This window comes from Bidens hawaiensis, unplaced genomic scaffold (assembly GCF_021521415.1).
Source record: "Bidens hawaiensis isolate Kalapana, Puna unplaced genomic scaffold, B.hawaiensis_p1.1 tig00022863_1, whole genome shotgun sequence".
In the NCBI taxonomy this organism is placed as follows: domain Eukaryota; kingdom Viridiplantae; phylum Streptophyta; class Magnoliopsida; order Asterales; family Asteraceae; genus Bidens; species Bidens hawaiensis.
In genome coordinates, this window is record NW_027493563.1 from 188,794 (window position 1) to 207,636 (window position 18,843).

General features: G+C 37.7%; 1 protein-coding gene across 1 annotated transcript; it reads right to left on the minus strand.

Annotated features, from left to right (window-relative positions):
• Positions 1-8,475: 8,475 nt before the first annotated feature.
• Positions 8,476-12,294, minus strand: LOC143566267 (pentatricopeptide repeat-containing protein At4g33170-like). The gene is made up of 2 exons (XM_077053011.1): positions 9,352-12,294; positions 8,476-9,120 (listed from the first exon to the last, which is right to left on the minus strand). Exons 1-2 carry the CDS (start codon positions 11,778-11,780, stop codon positions 8,541-8,543), a joined length of 3,009 nt encoding a protein of 1,002 aa, XP_076909126.1. The 5' UTR covers positions 11,781-12,294; the 3' UTR covers positions 8,476-8,540.
• Between the last annotated feature and the right edge of the window lie 6,549 nt (positions 12,295-18,843).

An 18,843-nucleotide genomic window follows, 5' to 3' on the forward strand; every position in this document is an offset into this window, starting at 1 on the left:
CCCTAATGATTGGTACATATTCAAAACTATACTAAGTGTAAAAACAGGTCTTCCGGGTAGACTTTGTAACATTTGTCTTCTCCGAGTAAGCTTTGTGCCTTTTTGTCCTTGACGAGTAGACCTGTTAACCTTGAAGTGTGTTCGGGAACAGTTCTCCGGGTAGGTTTTACTTAGAGTATTTTCTTAGGAAAATACTCACCTAGCAGACTTCAATCTTCTTGACCATAGCAAACTTTGCTCGATATGCTCTTACGAGCAAACTTTTTATTCAGATGTCCTTTCAACTCTTTGCTAGAGAATAACTTATTAGCAAAGCAATGCGTTCTTGGTAACACTGTAGCTTGCTATGAGTTGAACCTTGCTCGATGGGTCCTTAGATAATTCATTAACTTCCATCAAGCATGCTCGGACCACTGTTTATTAATGAATACCTTGCTAGATCTTTCAAGTACTTGGCTTCAAAAGCTTGGTGTGACCAAGGGTTTGCTAGTAAGCAAACTATGCTCGGCCATGAAGAACAACCTTGCTAGACATAGTGAACCCTACTCAAATATACACTAAAGAAGACTTTAAGTTAACTCTGCCCGATAGGCAAATATCATGGCCGGCCAAGTAAAACTTTGCTCGGATGTCCAAGTGTGTTCAGTTCCATACTTAGCGATTTCTAAGGAGGTTGAGAAGATTTCAATCTTCCTTATACTTCTTTTAGGTCAAAACTTTGACTTAACAATCTCCCCCTAGATTGGAACACCTCAGTTGTCCCAAAACATCTCTAAGGTTACATACACTTAGTCAAAATACATATCAAATGAAAATCAAATTTTACATATCATAAGTTAAACTATTACATATTCAAAATTTTGTCTGTAGACATTACAAAGCAAAGCCTATTCTAAGATTCATCTTCTTCGTGCATTTTAGGCTGCTTTTCTTCTTTCAACTCTGACCTTTCCTTCTCTTTGCTGAAAAATTGACAAAATTCGATTGTGAGGGTGATTATCTGGAATTGTCAGTCCAACAATGTCCCTCAAATCTTCTTCATGCAAATAGGTCAGATCTTTATCAGTTTTGATGATTCCCAATATGAGTCCATCTGAGTTTCGTAGAATGTAATGGCCTTCATTTTCCTTGTATTCAACCATCGTTATTCGACCATTCTTTTGGACCTCGTAGTTGGGTCTGACCATTCTCCTTCTCATACTGATACAGGTATTCAAGTTGGACAAGGGATTGTCTTTTCTGAGATTTGAGAGGTAAGCATATTCTGCATCCCTTATCTTCCTCATACGTGTCACTCTTCTGGTCCTTTCATGCTTGGTAAGTTCCCATTTCTTCCTTTGACTCAGTAGAGGAAATCCCTTTTCAGCTTCATTTTTCAAATATTTTGATAGTTCATTTTGCTGTCTTCCGGCCAACTTTCTGCTGTAATGATAGTCATACAAAGTGAGACTGGCCATTTTCTCCAACTGTTCTCTTGTGTAATCAGCAAAATCGTCTCTGAATATGCTATCTCTCAACTGTCTACTCTGCATAATTACCTTCAATAATCGAGAGACTGATTCATAGAATAGAGTCATAGGTAGATCCACATCTGATTGTGGTCTTGTTTCTCTTTGGGTTCCTGCTCTTCTTGACTCACCTCTGCTTGTTGAGGCATGCATTCTTGAAGCAGAGGGCCTTGTTGGAATTGATTTCATTGGTTTTGAAGGCCCTGTGACTCCAAAAGTCTTTCTATACATTGCTACAATCCTCTCAGTAGGTAAATTAATCAACTCACCAAGATTTTCTTTACCCTATCTGAACAACCTTGCAATCATTTCCATAATTCTTTCATCATGTAGTTGTCCAGCCGATACAAATCTTCCTTCAACAAAACTCCTTGGGTTTACACCCTCTCGCAAAACTCTTTCCCATTCAGCCTTTAACATGTAGAAGAGTTCCTTGAGTTGTGCTTTCCCCAAGTTGTCAAATACATTTTCATTCATTCCCTTTTGATTTATCATTATATTTCTCAGAATCTGAATCATCTCATAATTTTCCCATGGATCTGTGGGCTCATCCACTGGTTCATCTTTGACTTCCACTGGGATTGATGTGTCTTGAGTTGTTGACTCTTTTGATTTGTCTTTTTCATTTTGAGCCTTTAATTTTTCTCTTAATTTCATGATTTTTCTTTCCTTTACTGGGGGTTCATTCTGATCTCCACTTGACTGTACAGTGGAAGGCTCAATTTGCACCCTTTTCAATTGATCTTTCTTTTGAAGCTTGTTATAGAGTGACTCAACAGATGCTTTATTCAAGCTTTCAACCATTTCAGGTTGCATTCCCTTATCTAGAAAATAACCACATTTTCCTGCAAACTTCTTTCTTAAAGATTCAATTATTTTAGCTAGCTTAGCTTCCCTTGCAAATTTTTCTTCTATGTCCTTTGCAACAATTTCTCTGGTGTTATTGTATGCATCTTTAAGCTGCTCAAACTTAAAGTGAGTCAAGTCCTTTTCAGAGTAGCCATGCTTTCTCAGATAATCACTATACTTATGACTGTCTCTGTTCTTTTGTTGCATCTGTATCTTAATAATATCCCTTTCTTTATCCAATTTTCTTTGCAGCTCATCATCATTCAAAGAGACTGAACTTTCAAAGCTAAAACCATGACTCAATAGTTTGATTACCACAGGATTTTTCCTTTCAGCATCAATCAAACTTTGTTGAATGTTTGCCCTTTACTCTTCAGTCATTGTTACTTGTGGGGACACAACATCAACATTTTCATCAACTTTAATCTGATTATTCTCATCATCATCCTCATCAGCTATATCCTCCTCTATTGACTCATTCACAGCATCAATTTTGGGTTCATCAGGATTTGGAATATTAGCAGCTGGAATATTAGGAACACCTTGAACTACTTCATCAGGCCTCAAAGTTTGTAGAGGAACTGGCCTTAATGGACTTGCTTGCTCATCTGGGGTCTCAACAAAACATTGGTTCTTATCATCCCATTTCCCCTTCTTTACTGATTCAGCTCCTCTAGCCTGATCATAAGCTTTCCTCTTTCTTGAATAAAACTTCTCAAATCTGCTTACATTCTCATGTATCTTAGAAGCTTTTGCCATCATCTCTTCAAATGTTTCTTCAGTTTGCCTCTCAGGTTCCTTTTCAAGTTCCTTTTGATGATTGTGCAAACATACTTACAACAATAGCTAGGGAATTGTCAATTTCCTCAGCCTTCTTCAGATTAATCAGTGTCTCTATCACCACTTGATCATCAGCCTCTTCTTCATCAATAATTTTAGAAACGTGGGCTTGATCAATGAGAACCTCCTGCTCTGCCAGTTCTGCTGCACTTAAGGTTTGGGAAATAATCTCCCTTTCCCTTGTTTCTCTAACGACTTGCTCAAGTCTCTTTGCAGCAGCAGTACTTTCATCATCTACCTCCTCTTCCTCAAAATATTTCTTTTCAGTCTCATTCTCCTCCTCTTCTTCATCAACAATGGATTTCCCTTTATCATGTCTTCTTTTCAAATCCTCATCTGTTTCAGATTGATAATCATCAATTTCTTTATCCAAAGCCTCCATTTCTGCATCATGCTCTACCCTCTTGGAGCTTGGTTGATCAATTTCAGGTTCTGTGAATACTAGCTCCTCAGTAGCAGCATCATCATCATGTATCACATCAGTTTGTACTTCAGTAGCTATTAATATATCTGTCAACACATCAGTTTGTATGTTGGTGGCAGCATCAGTGGTAGCCACATTTTCATCAATGTTTATCTTTTCAACTCCATCCTCTGTCTCCTTTTCTCCTCTCACTTCATCATCATATCTATTTACAACATTTAATACTTCATTATTAACATCATAGTTCTGTTCTTCTCCTTCAGACTCATCAGCCTCATACTCATCCTCCAAAATCAATCTTGGACCACTGTCCTCATCGTCACTTTCATCATATGCATTTAGAATACAAGTCAAACCATTCTCATCAGTTGTTTTCACACTTGCATCCACCATTGCCTCATCACTAGCACCAGAAACATCAGTTGGCTCATTAATATTCTCCCCCTGTTTTGGGGCAGCTGAGGTCTTCTCAACCTCTAGCTCTAGGGTTTGAATTCTTGATTGAGAAATAGCTAACTGAGCTTTTAACTCCACATTTTCTGTTTTCAACTCCTCATTCTCATTCCTCAATTTTAATGCTTCAATTATCAAGTCAAAGTTCCTTCTGAAAAGATTGGAAATATGGGGAGGGGTAGTAGGTGGTGATGTGTGTAATGGTTCAGGTTCAGGTTCAGTTCAGGTTTGTTGGGTGGTTTGAGTAATGATTGGGTTTGCATCTTCAAAGATGACTTCACTTATTGAGGGTAGGGAATTGATTTTTGGTATTAATAGTGTTCTGGTATGGGCAATGGTAAATGTTGGTTGTGTTTTTGGTTTAAGGTTTGGGAGTGTGTTGAGGATGGGGTTTGGGTTGTGGTTTGAGGTGGGGTTTGGGTTGTGGTTTGAGATGGGTCTTCAGGTAGGCTTAAGGTTAAGGTAGGTGTGTGAGTGGGTGGGGATTGGATAGTTTGGTCATTTGGTGGTGGCGAGTAAAGTGGTGTTTGGGGTGGATTGTTGGTAAGGGTATCTTGACAAATGGAAAAGTCACATTTGACAATGTTTTCTATGTTGAAGGACTTTAGTATAACCTTTTGAGCATATCACAGATGTGTGATAAGGGTTATAAAGTTCATTTTGATGATTCTCAATGTTTCATCTTAAGACCTGAATATGTTATTCCGCCTGAGATGATCATGATGATGGCCTCAAGAAATGGCAATTTGTATGAACTTAACATGAAGGATGCTGTTTCAAGGGGTGGTACATGTTTTGTATCAAAAGCCACTGAGAATGAGTCAAAATTGTGGCATAAAAAGTTGTGTCATGTTAATCTCAAGATATGAACAAACTAGTCAAAGGTGGGCATGTCATTGGCTTACCTACTAGGGAGTTCAAATTGGATGACAATTGTATCTCATGTCAAAAAGGAAAGCAGCACAAGTTTCTCACAAGACTAAACTCATCAACTCAATTGATCAAGCGCTTGAATTGCTTCACATGAATCTCTTTGGTCCTGTGAGTGTGCCAAGCATTGGAAAGAAAAGATAATGTCTTGTGATCATTGATGATTTCTCAAGATATACTCACATTTTTATCAGCCACCTTCTCAACCTCCCTCTCCTCCTCATCTACCACATTCTTTTCCACCATCATGTCATCATTTTCATTAACATTGTAATCTAGAACCATCTCATCTGACACATCAGCCTCATACCCCCCTTTCATCATTTCTCTCTTCCTCATCATCATCCTCCTCATCACTTCCATAAACATCACAAAGATTGTTCAATATATCATCATCAACCACATTAACAACAGGTGGATTCTCCCCTTGTTTTGGTGCAACTTAGGTCTTCTCAACCTAAGTGACTAGTGTTTGAATATGTTGTAAAGCCTGTGCCAATTGGGATTCCAGTTCAGCATTCTTTTTCTTCAAGTCCTCATACTCCCTCCTCAAAGTACCATTCTCAAGTAGTACATCCATATGCCTGTCAAATAGTCTGAAATAGGCATCAGGGGAAGGGGAGTGGATTGGTGATATTGGAAATGGATCAGGAACTTGGGTTTGGACAGGTTCATGAGGTGGGCTTTCTATTATGTTTGAGTTGGTTGAGGGTAATGGGTTTCTGGTTTGGATAGTAGGTGTATATGTGTGTATGATTTGGAAAGTTGGGATGTGTGGTTGGTCAGATGTCTGTGAATGAGTTGGGGATTGGTATGGTGTGTTGGGTTGGTTTATTAGATGGGCTGGGATGTCTTCAAGTATGTATGGTTCATGTTCAGGCTGGTCTGGGTTTTGGGTTTTGGGTTTGGGTTGGTGATTGGTTATTGGTTAAGGTTTGGGTTTGGGTTAAGGTTTGGGTTGGTGATTGGTTATGGGTTAAAGTTTGGGTTTGGGAATGTGTTTGTGGTGAAGTTGGTGGGGATGGAGTACATGGATCATGGGTTTGGTATTGGGTTGGTGATTGGTCTTGGGGTGAGGTGGGTGGTGTAGGAATAGGGTGGTTAAGGTTTGAAGTCTCCCCCTGAGCAGCATTGGCATTCACAACATCTCTTCCTGCACAACATCCTGATTACCATCATCATCACCTCCACCATTGTCATCATCAAAATCAGATACATCATCATCTCCATTTTCCTCCTCATCAGACGTCACCCTAGGTGACTCTGGCACCTCCATAATCTCCAAATCATTATTAACCAACCATGGAAGAATGTCGAATTCAATTTCCGGATTGAAGTTACTTGTGGCCCCCAACCTTTCTATTCTTCGATATACATCTGGATCTTGTAAAGCATGTGGTGTTCCCAAGGTTGGTAAATCAGGGCTCGCAATATTGAAAATAATTTGTAAAATCTGGGATAGACCAAAAATCTGTCTTCCCTTCTCTTCCTCAGATTAGTAATCAAACCTTCACATATTAGCCTTGAAAAGTTAAAAGGTTGGTTATATATGATTGCAACTGTGGCCGACATCTTAGAGGCTTGATAGTGGTGGCTGGATTTCCACCCGTAAACATAATAACAAGGAGAAGTTTGCAAGTGTGATGTTAGTGCAAAGGAAAGCTCATTCTTATAGAAAGCAGCCCGTCCTTGTCGACCAACGGGATTCCAGGCATAAGACGAATGCTTTTGAGTGAAAGGTCACTATCGATGGACTGCAATTGGAGGGCAGGGTTTAGGATATAAAACCAAGTGTACAATGTATTCTCTTATTGTTGATTCTATTTGAATTTTTTTTATATTTCGTTTGTCTTTCTAGTTTAAAAGCATTCTTAATCATTTTATTAAAAAAAGCAACCCGTAACATTATTATGACGTAGGTTTTATTTAAAAATCACTCAGATTCACTAAAGTGTAAAACGGTTCCACCAAATTTTGTTTCTATTTAATTAATTTTTTTAAAGAAATGTGAGACGAAAGCGTTTGATTGGTCCATGCAATAAAAAGATACAAACAACCAAACACTTATGCGTCCCACGCTCGTTTTTTTCCCCCACGCAAGCGCCCAAAAATGCTCACATGTAATGATGTGCATGATGTTTTTTAGTTGTTGTGGGCCAAGGTATTGCCCCACTACAGATGCCCTAAGGAATATGTACGGCGATAGATCATAGATCATAGTATGTTACTCGTAGCCTGACAGATGAATTACACAACAATCTACAAATTTTACACAAACTCAACGATAGTGTGAGACGCATTTACCAGAGTATATATGATCCATACATGTAACCTGAATTCTTGTTTTAACATTTTGTTCCGTATATTAAAACTTCACCATACATACAAATGCATATAAACATAGTTATGTTTAAAACTATGAGTTAGGTTGTTCTAAACAGTCTCCTAAATCTAGGAATAGTACAAAGACACATTTGATCGCAAAATATAACAAAATGTTGTGTAACATAACACAATGTCGAGGAAAAAAAGACACAATGATGAAGATAAACAAAAAAACAAAATGATAAACAAGAAAACATAATGATCTAAACAAAAATTTTTAAAATCTACAAGCTATAAATCGAAAAGCCAAAATCTAGAATCTAATATCGTAGAGTTCGACGAGACGGTTCCGATGCCGCTAATTTGAATTCAATCGGAGTCTGTTTCAAACCTTTCTTGTGATTTCTAGTTTTAAAAAGACTATGTATTTGAACCCAAACGTTAGAAATGTGCCCAATCGTTTAAAGTTATGACATGGAACAATATTTTATTTTAATATAATTTATTTTTAAAATAAACGGTTAAGCAAGCATGTTGGCTTGAAACAACCTGTCTATCTAAACATATCACCGTGCACATTGAGTGCGGACATGAACTCACTTGGATAGTGGGACTTCAATCCCTCATATTTCAATTTATCATGTTTTTTTTTTCACAAATTACTTATCGCTATAATTCATTGGCAGCACCCGGTGCTGAATTCGGTAACAGCTAAATTAACTCTAAATAGTAGTTTTGGACCTTTGGTTGACCATTAATCAAAATATTTGTATAGTTTGGTACAACGGAATCTTATCTTGTAAATTAATAGGTACCAAAGGCGAAGTTATCCTCAATCCTCATGAAACAAAAAGCAAATCAGTCTTTTTTTTTTTTTTCGTATGTTCGATAAATAACAGAATAATAATGTCTCTTTGTGTCTTACATTAACAAGGCTTTTTTTAATTTTTAATTTTTAATTTTTAATTTTCAAATTCATTGTTTCTAAAACATGTTCATATATAGGATAGCCGTTTTTTTAAACATTTTCACGAGGGCTGCATTGTCTATGTGAATTATTTTACTTGAAAAAAATAAAAATAAATAAATAACCAGATGAGTGTTTTGATAACAAGACTTACGAAAAACAGTTGTGTTCATATAACTTATGTATACAAACAACATCATAAATTAAAGAATAACTCCTTAATAATATCTTAACTTATTCAGTGTCACCAGTAATCACCACAAGAACATACACCATTACCAAACCGATGAAACCGATTAGCATCACGCAACACAATCTCTCTTCCAAAAACTTTAGATATATGTTTAATCGCGTTATGACAATCGCCACAAACCCGAAGATTCTTTATAACCCGGATCGTAGTACCCGGAGGCGTATTTAACAACCCGAACGCGATCGCAAGCTTCTCACTATGATAATATAAAGACTTCACTTTTTCTTCTTCTTCAACATCTAACAAAACATAATCAGTATCAGCAACATATCCATCTTCTTTAATCAATTTCATCACATCCTCAACTTTATTATAAATTTTCTCAAATTGCGGGTGTGACCGATCATCGACAACAAACACATGATCTTGACTTTTTATGTTGATCCAACTGAACCCCGGGTCCTTTTTAACGTTCTTGCGGGTCATTGTTTTCTGGGCCTCGGCTACTTTACTCCATTGGTTTGAAGCAGCATAAATGTTTGATAATAGCACGTAAGCGGATGAGTCTAACGGGTCGAGTTCGAGAAGCTTTGTTGCTACTCGTTTTCCTGTTTCCATATCGCCTTGGACCCTGCAAGTAACCGAAATAACAGAAACTTAAGGTCCAAATTCATTATTTTGGGGTTTTTTTCATTCCAAAAGTTTCAAGCCCAAATGATGAAACCAATAAAACTGAAACCGAACCGAACCCACCGAGAAAATGAAAAAAAAACAAAACCAAACAGTTTTCAAAACCCCGAAAAACCAAGTTTTCAGTTTTTAGTTTAGTTTGAGCACAAAATCGACCCATTCACACCCATACCTGCAAGCACCAAGCAAGGCTCGATACATCGAACCTGAAGCTTCAAATGGCATAGTTGTAATCAACTTCTCGGCCTCTTTAACCCGCCCGCCTCGACCTAATGCATCAACAAGACATGAGTAATGCTCAATTTCCGGTTCGATATCGTAATCTCTGACCATTGAATCAAAATACGCATACGCTTCTAATATTAAACCCGAGTAACTACAAGCCGAAAGCACCCCTATAAACGTGACCCGATCAGGTATCAAATTCGGGTTAGATTTTAAATCATTGAAAAGTTCAAGAGCTTGTTTTCCATGTCCATATTGAGCTAAACCTACCAACATAGCATTCCAAATAACAATATTCTCGACACGGGTCCGTTTAAACAACTGATACGACTCGTCTATGTTACCACATTTCGCATAAAAGTCGATAAGCGACGTGCTGACATAATAATCACCACCACAATTTGACTTGATTGCATTAGCATGAATTAGTCTTCCTTGCTCTAACGCAGTCGAATAACAACACGCTTTAATTAGCGTAGCGTAGGTAAACTCATCGGGAAACACACCCGACCGCACCATCTTATGGTACACAACAAGCGCGCAATCCCCACCTCCGTTTTCCACGCACCCCGAGATCATAGAAGTCCATGAAACCTCATCTGGAGACGGTATTTCATCAAACACTTGGTGTGCATTGTTCATATCTCCACATTTAATATACATATCAAGAAGGCTGCTACTAAGATATAAATCGGGACCCACTCCGAGCTTAACCGCATACCCGTGAATTTGCCTGCCAGGTTTTAAACTTACCCCAAATGCGCACGCTTTAGCCATGGTTGCTAATGTTATCTCATCTGCTTTCTCCCCATTTTTGTGCATCAATGTAAAAAGCTCCCATGCTTTATTAATATTATTATTGTTTATATATCCAAATATCATCGCATTATATGAACCCAAATCAAACCCGTCTTTATTACCAAAAAGGGTCTCTGTGTGTTCCATTTTCCCATTTCTAGAATAAGAATCAACGAGTGTTGTGGAAACAAACGCGTCTTTATCGAGCCTGTTTTTTATAGTGTGAGTGTGAATTTGTTCGGTTAAATGTAAATATGAAGAACATGATCTTAACATGCTTGCTAGTGTGAAATGGTCGGGTTTGAATCCTTTTTGTAACATATCTATGTACAAGTTAAAAGATTCTTCAAAAAGTCCGGTTTGTGCATAACTGTTGATCATTGAGTTCCATGAAACAATATCGGTTTCATCCATTTGAAAGAAGACTTTGCTTGATGATGTTAAGCAGCCCATTTTTGAGTACATGTTAATAAGACTATTGGGAATGTTAATATAGTTTTCAAAACCTGCTTTTATTGACGTCGCATGAATCTGTTCGCCCAGTGCTAGGTCGCTAAGTGACGCCACGGAAGATAGAGACACGATGAATGTGACTTCATCTTTCTTTATGTTTAACCTGCTCACGTCAAGAAAGCACTTAATAGCAGATTTATAGTCACCAAATTGGTAGTGTTGTGACATGATCCTGTTCCAAGAAACAATCTTTGACACTTCATCATCGGTCCAAGATAACTTAACAGCATACGCCTGCAACTGCTCCTTTAGAAACTCATTATCATTATCATCAAACGCGTTAATAACACACTGCAAACTACCAACATTGGGACTGACAACTTCACTCCTATGAAAATCTGATAATAAACTAACCGCTTCATTCTGAAACCCTGTTTTCACATAGGCTTTCAGCATCACATTCCATAAGACAGTGTCTAGATCGCATTCCGCCATGTCATCAAACATCAACCGGGCTTCTTTCACTTTCCCAAACTTGATGTAAATATTAACCAGAGCTCCAGATATAAACACCTCAGATTCAAAACCTAATCTTACAGCAAACCCATGAACACATTCAGAAGCCGTAACATAACTCGACATCAAACACAGCTTCAGAATCGGGGCAAAAGTCATTTTAGTCAAAGAAACATCGGACGATTTTACTAAAAGTTTAAAAAGATGAAAACCCTCTTCTACAGTTTGGATATCAGGATCATTACAGGAAGCGTAGGCGGTTAAAATCGAGTTCCAAGTGACAAGGTCTTGTTGAGGCATTTCATCGAACAGTTGGCGGTTTAAATCGCCGCATTTTGAGTACATGTTGATGAGATTGTTGGTGAGGAAGCGGTCGGATGTTGTGTGGCCGTGGGTTATGATGAGGGCGTGGATTGATTTGCCGAATGGTAAGTTGTTTCGGGCGATTGCGGTGCGAATGAAGGGTAACCATGGTGAGTTTGAAGAGGAAGATGTGGCGATGGTGGCGTAATGGTTTCGGGTGTTTTGAGGAGGGGGATTTGATCCCGGAAGAGTATCGCTAATCGGGCGGTGGAATAGCGGACGCCGGAGTTTACAGTGCCGTTGCATTTAAAGTGTGGGAATTGGTTTTCCCTCCAAATTAAACCCACTGTGTCCCCATAAGAAAATTGTAATATCCAGCACAAGTAGACTTTGGATTATTTAAATATCTGGCGGGACAAAAATTTAGTTGGTATCAATTCGAACTCATACAATATATAATCAAATTGATAAGAATTTGGTCGTCATTGATTACTTTTATGCCGGTATATGTATTAAACCCTAAAATAAACTAATAGAAAGATCAAAATAGCATTAAAATATGTATAGCCTAAGACACACAAAAAAGGAAAAAGAAACATGTAAAACGACGTTTATTTGGTTGGTAAACACATGCATTGTAGCAGCGGATAGACGGGAATTCGGGTGGTATCGGTTACGTCTGTTTTGGTGCCGAAACTAAACCCAAAAACTAATTTCGACAAGTTCACATTTTATTAAAAAAAACATTGGTGTTGCGTCCGCGAGTTGGCACGAGTTCGTTCGGTATCAGTTAGGTTCATTAAGAGAATGAAACTAAACCTAAAAATAAGTATCATATTTTTTCAAGAAAAAAAACATAGTTTTATACATAGATAGATAATCAAACAACAAATAAAAGAATAACTAAAAAAAACTGGTAGCTAAATGACTTGATTCAGGAAAAAAAATTAATATAACAATTAAACAACAATTAAAAGAGAAATGAAAAAAATTAAAACTTGCTACCAAGGGGACTCGAACTCAGACACCAAAGCATTACAGGAGTTAGCAAAGCCATGTTAAGCCAAAGATCAAACTGTCAATTTGGCAATCCGTTGTAATTAATTGTATAAATGGTCAAATAATTGGTCTAAAAAGCTATTTTGTGATACCGACACTTGATATTTATCGATAGTATACAAATAGTGTTTTCTCGACGCGTTGTGCCAGACAAGTGGGTAAAACACGGGAGGTGGTAAAACACGAGTGTTGATGCGGTAAGTCGACGCGAATTCGGTCGATTTCAGTTACATGCGCTGTTGAGTCGGAACTAAGACAAAAATAAAAAATATTATAAAAATCGTGGTGGACCAATGGTGTAGCGTCACTCGGTAAAACTCGATCATTTGTAAAATAATAAAAAAAAAATTAAGAACGAAATGAAAATTCACATTTGGTAGGTTTTCAGTACGTTTATTATGGCCGAAACTAAAACAAAAAAAATACTACCAATAGGGTGCCGCAAAGTGACCCAATTGGGGCTTTGTGGCACCAAACTTTTAAATTATATGTTTGGCCGAAACTAAAACAAAAAAAATACTACCAATAAGGTGCCGTAAAGTAACTCAATCGGAGCTTTGCGGCTCTGAAGCACCGAAACGCGACAAAAGGACGAGTCCCCGTATTGGGGAAGGCATGGGGACGGGAACGCCTTGGAGACGGCCGGAAGTTTCGGCGACCGCTTCGTCCAATCGGAGACGTTTGATGCGGGAAGACGTTTCTGCAATATTTGGGTTTAATATTATTTTTTTAAATTCCAAACATAACTTATTCTATTATAAAACAACTGATGGGCCTTGACGGGCTACATAGGCTGACGACAGCAACATGAAAGTATGAAACCTTTATTAATTATTATTATGCGACCTTACGGGTTATGACGGCAAAAGTTGATTGTTATTTCGTAATACGGCATATTCCCCTCTTGTTATTAGTAAATATCAATCTTCTTCTTCAATAATAATAATCAATTGATTATTACACAACACAAGGAGCATCATCTACTGTTGTTCCCGTAAATGAACCGTGGGTTTTTGGAGGTTGCCGATCTCTCACTAAATGAACCGGAGTTTGAAAACGATTTGATTATTGATAAATGATAAGTAATATAAACCTATGTTTGGAAGTTTTTTTTTGGAGTTTGAACTTTATATCAATATAAATCTATTTTAGACTTTGTTTAATATATTTGTATTTTTTTATATTTTATCGGCATACCCTTCCCGTACCCGTATCTTGAATTTTTTATTTTTGTCTTTTCCCGTACCCGTAACGTCCCCGTTTTCTAGTCCCGTACCCGTTCCCGTGATACATAGCTTTGCGGCACCAAACTTGTAAATTATATTATATAATAATTTGGGCAGCTATAATCAGGGGGGGCATGCCATAGGGGTAGCATCTGATATCCCTCAACGTTTCGTCGGCAGTGCAAAAATTTAATTTCCTGTCGTTTTTTTATGTTTCGCTACCCATGAACAAATATAATGTCACCCCTAAGAGGCCTCTTTAGTTATTGTTAATTGATACATAGCACTTGAGATGAGAAAAAATGAGTGAAAGTGTGATTTTAAAGACCAGATTTTCCGATCGGTTACTGTAAGAGTTAAGAAAGATGATCAAACGGGTTGGTGGGCTCATTATTCCTATGTGAGTTGTTGGGCCTTTATTATATTAAGGCACGACCCAAGTGTTATTAACCAAATTTTGCATGAAACACATAATTTAATATTAAATATTTTAGTGGTTAAACTTCAAGAGGTCCTTCTTTACATTTATTTCCTTACTAAATTATTTACCCTAATAAAAAATATATTATTTTTTATCATTTTATTTTTATTTTAGTTGCTTATTTTATTTATTTCATTAAAAACTAGCCTTTTAATAAGTTTTTGGCATTTTTGTTTTTTTTACATGTGATTAACTTTTTGTTATTGTATAGTATATTCTAAATTAATATTATAGACTTTATAAATTTACTTTCAAGTTCTTTATTTAACAGTATATTATAAGCATCAATCGTTTATGTGTATGCAGTAAATAGATTCAGTAAAGTTTCAATTAGTTTGTTAGAAAAATATTTTGTTTTAAATCTTGTGAGTCGTTTTCTACATTTGACAAATCTAATATAGTGTCATTTTGTATCCGAATGATTTTGATAATGAAAAAGAGAGTGTATATCCGGTGATCTTACGACCTTTTATCACACTTTAAAGGAATATGATAAATCTGCAAAATTTGGTGAAATGTGTGACCTAGCTCGTGTAATGGTGGAAATCGGAAAGCATGTCACATTCCTTTGGTTTATCGAATATTGAAGCTAACGTTGGTTTTACTGGTTGCAACTGCAACCGTTGAAAGATATTTTTCTAAATTGAAGTTTATCATAAGGGATTTGCGTAATCGAATGGGTGATGAGTGTTTAAACAATGCTTTAATTTATGCGGTCGAAAGAGAAACGTTTGATAAAGTAACAGAAGAGAATGTGATGGCTCGAATTCTAGTTTTCAAAAACCGAAGAAGAGAAATATGCACCCCATGTGTTTAAATTTTATTATCGTGTTTCTATTTCGTTTACAGCGTATTTAATACGGTAAAAAAAAGTTTGAACGTTACCCCTGAGATTTGGATCTAGATCCGCCACTGGCTATAATTTAAGTAGGATAATATAATCTGCATGTCACAACAGTTTCTTTATAGAATTTTGTGTTATACTTTAAACGCTACAAATAAATATTGTATTTGATGTGATATAGTTCCATCCGTTAGGGGTACGCAAATTGTTGTTTGATTCATTCAGATTCTACCCTTAACCATCACCATAACTGATGACTTTGGTTAACCATAAACAAAACTGAACTTCAATTATGTTAATCGGTTATGAAGCTCGGTTTTCGTTAATGTCTTTATCCAAATATTTTTGCGACTGTGATAGAGATGGAACAATCATAGCCCGATGAATATGATGAAGAAAGTGTAGACTGTAGATTGTAGATTGTAGGGTGATAAGTCTTTGTGAAGAAGTTAAATAATAAATGATGAGTAGTGGCTAACTCAAGTTTTTTTAGCTATTTACATATATCCCTCTCTTAAACACTTTTTTTTCAATTGGTATGCCAAAAATTGAAAACAATTCCAGCGGACGTTGCGACACATGATCGACAGATACTATAGAAAAAGATAATTTTATTTTCTATAATTTTCCTTATTTAAATTTGGTTCTTGTATTTATACCTTTTGGTATCTTTTGTTTCAAAGAAGAATGAAGAAATAAACCAACAGAATTGTTTATGGTATCAAAATGGGTATCCCACCGCTCAAACAAAACCGAAACCCTAAACCGTCGCAGCCGCTGCTAAACACAACCCGACACCGCCGCCGCTGCCAGAAGAACCGCTCAAACACAATCCATCCTAACATTCATAGATCCGCCCCCAGCCTCATCCTTCCAACTCCGACACCGGTCACAACCACAACCAGAACAATCGCCGTCGTTCACGAACAAATCCATTACCGGAGCACCCAACCATACTTCATGTAACAACATGAAAATTTCAAGTTCAAAGTATCAACTTTCCAAAGTCTAGGGACTAAAATTGCCAAAATTCCAAACTTGAGGGTTAAAAATGAAAATTCTGAAATCCTGTCCTATCGCGCTACGCGATGGACAAAAGGAGAAGCCCATCGCGTACCACAATGGAGCTTCTGACACGTTTTAACACGTGTGCCACGTGGCACACGATGGCACTATGTGCTGCCACGTGTCACCACGTGGCAACACGGCGCGCAACGGCTGCCACGTGGCGCACCGGCTGCCACGTGTCTCCACGTGGCAGACCTAGGCAATGACTCAGCTGACCTATATCGCGGTACGTGATAGGTCAGCCTAGGGACCCATCGCGTACCGCGATGGGGGCCAAAATTTTTCCTATAAACAGCAACCTCCGGGATTTCATTCCACACACCTCACAACTCAGTTCTCTCTCTCTCTTAAACATCTCACTAGAATTCCAAGTTCGTATAAACGAATTGCCTTGATAAACGTGTCTCAAACCTTCATTTGCGTACCGACGTTTCCTCGAAGTGTGTGCCACCCTCCATTCACATTACAACCAAGTAAGGTGTTGTTGTAATGTCGATAAGTCTCGATAAGCGTGTCGACAAGAGTTGAAGCTTGGCGTTATTGTTTGACAATCAAGAAAGAAGCGGCGTTGGAGTGCTGCTCAAGTCCCTAGGGTTTCTAAAGGCCAACGAGGTTAGGCTTAATAACGAATTCAATATTATATTAAAGGCTTAAGCCTTAAGTCGAGGTTATACTCGATACCTCGATAAAAGAAAAGAAAAGAAAACATAACAAAGAAATAAATAAAAGAATAGATATTGAATATTATGATTACATATATATGTGTGTAAGTATATATGTATATATTCTTTGTTATGAAAATATTATTTAATGAATAATGAGTATTCTTAAATAATAAAAGAAATGATTACGTTTCTTGGAGAAGAAGAAACGTCGGGTCTTTATTATAAACTAAAGGTTTATAATTTACTTTTAAACTAAAGGTTTTCAAGTAAACAAGAATTGAACTAAAGGTTCAATCGAGGATTGAGATATAAAATAAGACTAAAGGTCTTAAGCCGGATCGTGTATCCGACTAACAAATATTTATACTCGTAATATAGGTGCGAGATAAAGAAGGGAAAGACCCTTGGACGGTGAGTTAAGCCGATCCTAAAGAGATAAGGTGAATACGCCCCCAAACTTTTTAACTTGTTTTCAAATAAGTCAAACTTGTTATATGAAACTGTTTACAAGGAACTATGTGTTCCTAAAACCGTTATAACTAAGGGTATAAACCTAGCCCTCAGGTTGTGGTATACGTATGTCTGGATCCATACATAGGTGGTACTATGCGATGTATGGGCATGATCGCACCACCCTTGGTCGTAGGATGCTCTCCTGCAGGGAGTACGACCTTATGTGTATATTTACAGGTACTTAACTAAGTCGAACGCTGTGGTGTATACTGAGGTGACCTAGCATAGAGGCTCTAGTTTATAATGTGTTATTTGACTTTGTTATTCCTAAGCCACGTTGGGCCGAGGCAGGCGTAGTCTCGAGGGGTAATAAAGTAAAAGAATTTATTTTGCGTCAGGGTGTTCACCAGCATTCGTTGCTGACGTATTTTCTTACATTTTGCAGGTGAACAAGTTTAGCACTTGGAGTGACGAAGTGCTTTGAATATCCGATGGCTCGGATCTTTTGTTAAACTTAAATATATAAACGGTGGTGGTTTTGTAATATATAATAAGTAATCTTTTGAAATAATTCGGGAATCTTTTATCATCCCGACTTTTGTGTTGTAAATATTTACAACTTAAATTCACAAGTTTTACAAGTCTTCCGCTAAATGAATGCAACTCTGATTTATTTACACTTGTGGTACCAACTATTGATCATACTCCTAGGCTTTAGATGGGGTGTGACAGGTTGGTATCAGAGCCATCGATCTTAGCAAATTGGGTATCATAAAACAATACCCAAGCTTCGATCCAAGTATAGGGAATAATTGTTTATGTGTTTTAGGGATAAGATAGGCTGGTAACCTTTCTTTCCCGCTCTACATTCTAAACCACCCATAAAATTAGATGTCGTTCAAATCTCATATCGAAGAATTTGTACGCAAGGCCAAGGAAGCCGGAATCGCCGAACCTTACCCCGAGGACAACATGAGTGATGGTTACTATGAAGCGTACTTTAATCAAGATGTGGAACATGACCTGACCAAACCAGTATACTACCCAGGAAGTAGACACTATCCGATAGACGTTCCCGAGAGTCCACCAAAACCAAGTGTTGAACCACCAAGACACTCAAGCTATCATCCACCAACAATCCCGATGTATCAACCTTCCGAAGTACCGACGTACCACCCATCAGAGATTCCAACTTACCAACCCTCGGAGGTGCCACAATACTATCCAACCGGATACTTACCGAATCCTCACCCGTCTTATGCCTTCCATTCCAATATACCTATCAAGGAGGAACCAAGATCCCCATCTTCTGACTGGATGAAATGTCACTCCGATCAATGCCGATGGTATACCGGAAGCTCCACTTTTAATGAAGTCAACTCTCAACCCAACAATGGTGAAGGGCCGTCCCGAAAGCCTAAGATGAGAATAATGATGCCTTTTGAGACTTTCCAGATGCCCTCAATGAACATTGAGACTACACAACCCATGGAAGAAGACGAATCAGAAGAAGAGGAACCGGAAGAGGAAGAGGAACCAGAAGAATAAGAAGATCCTGAAGAAGATGAGGAAC